Source organism: Lytechinus pictus, chromosome 6 (assembly GCF_037042905.1).
Source record: "Lytechinus pictus isolate F3 Inbred chromosome 6, Lp3.0, whole genome shotgun sequence".
NCBI classification, from domain to species: domain Eukaryota; kingdom Metazoa; phylum Echinodermata; class Echinoidea; order Temnopleuroida; family Toxopneustidae; genus Lytechinus; species Lytechinus pictus.
Genome location: NC_087250.1, coordinates 24,358,978 through 24,361,806, shown reverse-complemented (window position 1 = coordinate 24,361,806; position 2,829 = coordinate 24,358,978). Strand labels below are relative to the sequence as shown.

The 2,829-nt window shown below is 45.3% G+C and overlaps 1 protein-coding gene across 1 annotated transcript; it reads right to left on the bottom strand.

Annotated features, from left to right (window-relative positions):
- Positions 1-315: 315 nt before the first annotated feature.
- LOC135154353 (uncharacterized) lies at positions 316-2,655 on the bottom strand. The gene is made up of 2 exons (XM_064100490.1): positions 2,592-2,655; positions 316-806 (listed from the first exon to the last, which is right to left on the bottom strand). The coding sequence occupies exons 1-2, from the start codon at positions 2,653-2,655 to the stop codon at positions 316-318; spliced, it is 555 nt and encodes a 184-aa protein (XP_063956560.1).
- Positions 2,656-2,829: the final 174 nt, after the last annotated feature.

Here is a 2,829-nt window from a genome sequence, read left to right as displayed (position 1 = left end):
TCCCTGCATAGATATACTACATCAATCCCACGTGCACAATGTATGCAAATAACGAGTGCAAAACGTAAACAACGGTTCGGCGCAGCGAGATTGACAAGTAACTCATGCATATTCATGAGCACTCGTCCGTTGACCTTTGACCTCTGACGTCACCGCTGAGCAACTGTTCTAGACGATATTTTTCTCGGAGTACAGGTTCTCGGTTTTGCGCGCACACTCGGCGGGGCGTACGCACGGAATAGAACGTATATATCGGTGAAAACAAATTCGTTTAATATCGTCTAGAACTAGACTAGTGTGGAACGTCCGGGTAGGCTAATTAGGCAAATTAGCCTCTTTGTCTAGAACGGTAAGCCAGATATTGCTGAGTTGGAGGCCGCTGTCTTGAGGAACAGTGTTATGTTCCTCAATCTCCAACGCTTCTCTGACTCTCCGCTGATGCCAGTAGGGGACACGGGTGACCAGTCTACTCTCATCCCAAAGAATCAGGTGATCATGCGTATGGGCATGATCGATGATTGCAGATTTGTCCCTCTCGTCTCTCCTACCATGGGCCTTGTGTTCCTTAATCCGAGTGTTAAAGGAACGACCCGTCTCTCCGATGTAAACTTTACCGCATTCACAAGGAATTCGGTAAACTCCAGGGAGGTCCTTGGAGTTGCGCTTGTCCTTATGGGTAGTGAGGGCAGATTGAAGCTTATTTGAGGAACTATGACGAACCTCAATGTCGGCTTCTCTCAAAATCCTCTGAATCTTGTGAGAGGCTGCTCCCAGATATAGAAGAACGACTCTCGCCTTGGGTTGTCCTGCATGAGGGTTCCGCGAGGGGGGAAGCTCAGCGTTTCATTATGTCAGGTTAAAGTCGGGCCTATCTCGCAATCTCGACAAGTCGATGATAATTCATTCTAAATTCAGCCTCCAATGTAGGAATAAAAGCAAATTCACTTCCAAATCGCAAAGATGACATCATCTGCTAAGTCTTGAAGTGGGTTTGCTTTACTCCGATCAGGAATCTGTCAGCAAGGCAGAATTTCACTGAGTGCACTGAGCCGGCGACAGTTAGTGTCAGTCGCGCCACTGCAAAGCGATTGTGGCGTCTATTGTCGCCAATAAGGTTCCTTGTGGCGTGCAGTGTCTCAAACTGCCTCTCAACTGGTGCGTAGTGGCGCCATAACGGCGCCATAAACACTTAACCTTATTGGCGGCACGAGGCGCAAAAGCCGCTTAGCATTGGCGCGAACTGGCACCAACTGGCGCCGGCCAAGTGGACTCCTTGGATCTCTCACCATTGATGAAATATGTTATTTGTTTAAAAAAGAGTGTCGCTAAGGCGAGCACATAATGCACCCGCCTGTAACATAAAACATGGAGTTATTGCCTTTGGTCAAGCAAGAAAAGTGAAAGGTGGCACTTCACCTTGGATGTCTGACCTCAAAATCGATAGAATTGCTGGTATCTGCGCTAGTATCATACACAACAAAATATATGAGCCTGTAGGTTAAGTTAAACTAAAGTTATCGCATTAACAAGTACTTCAGAATGGTAAGATAAAAAAAAAAAGAAAAACATGTCACTGTGATTTTGACCTTTTGACCTCAAAATCAATAGGCTTTCTGGGATTCATACACACCAAATTATGAGCCTAGGTTAAGTTAAACTAAAGTTATCGAGTGGACTTCAGAAGGGTACGATGAAAACATGTCACTGTGATCTTGGCCTTTGTCCTTTTAACCTCAACATCGAGTGACTTCCTTCATGGGATCATTGCTATCGTACACATCAATTTAAATAAGCCTAGCTTAATACCATGGTCACATTTGTTCTACGGCGGCCGTACGGCGAGTCGAATACAGCCGTTTTATTAATTTTGATTCAAACCACCTATATGTAGTTTGACAAAAAAATGTTAAAACGGCTGTTTTCAACTCGCCGTACGGCCGCCGTAGAACAAATGTGACCATGGTATTTGTTAAAGGTAAATGCTAGTTTTGGTAACGATATCAAAATGAGTTCGTACAGAATCCAATGAAATGACCACCAAAGTGTCTGTTTGTATAAATAAAACGTATGTGCCAAAGGATTCTGGAAGAAATTGTGTAATTGCTGAGAAATCAGCAAATAAGCACAGGATTCGGGGAGAGCGTCGGGCACGACAATTGGTGATTTCAAGTACGGTGTTGAAATCTGGTGTTGGTGTTGGGACAACACCAACACCAGCTACAACACCGTACTTGAAATCACGCTGGTGTTGGGATTGACCTCGGAAAATACATGTATGACGTATTTCCGGCAGTTTGTGTTGAGCTCTTGTGTTGAATGTCGTCTGCTGAACCGAGCATTAAAGCTGGTGTTGACGATCTACGTGCAATATCCCTATTCACCAACACCAACCCCCAGGGATTGGGGAAATCGTGATTTCATGTTCGGTGTTGGTGTTGATGAACTGTAGTTCACGAACAGAAGGCGAGCACGACTTAACCCCGGGGGAGGGGGGCACTCAGTATATTATGCATAGTGGGTATGTGCTGCGAAATACCCACATTTTTACACTCAAATTTCCGTTCCAAGGCATAGCATTTTCCCGATTTCACTTTCGTCGTCGAGAATTTCTCGCGTAAAGTTGAGATGATCAGCAGCGCAGAGGCGTGACGTCATAGGATATCGATAACGCGATCGGTATCGCTCCTCTGAACTCAGCTCGGTGTTGGGGCTCGGTTCAGCAGCCTTTTCACGCTCTCAACACCAACACCGAACACCGAACTCCAACACCGTACTTGAAATCACCCATTCAAAGCAATAATTATACACTGTCCCACGTTCTCATGAAAT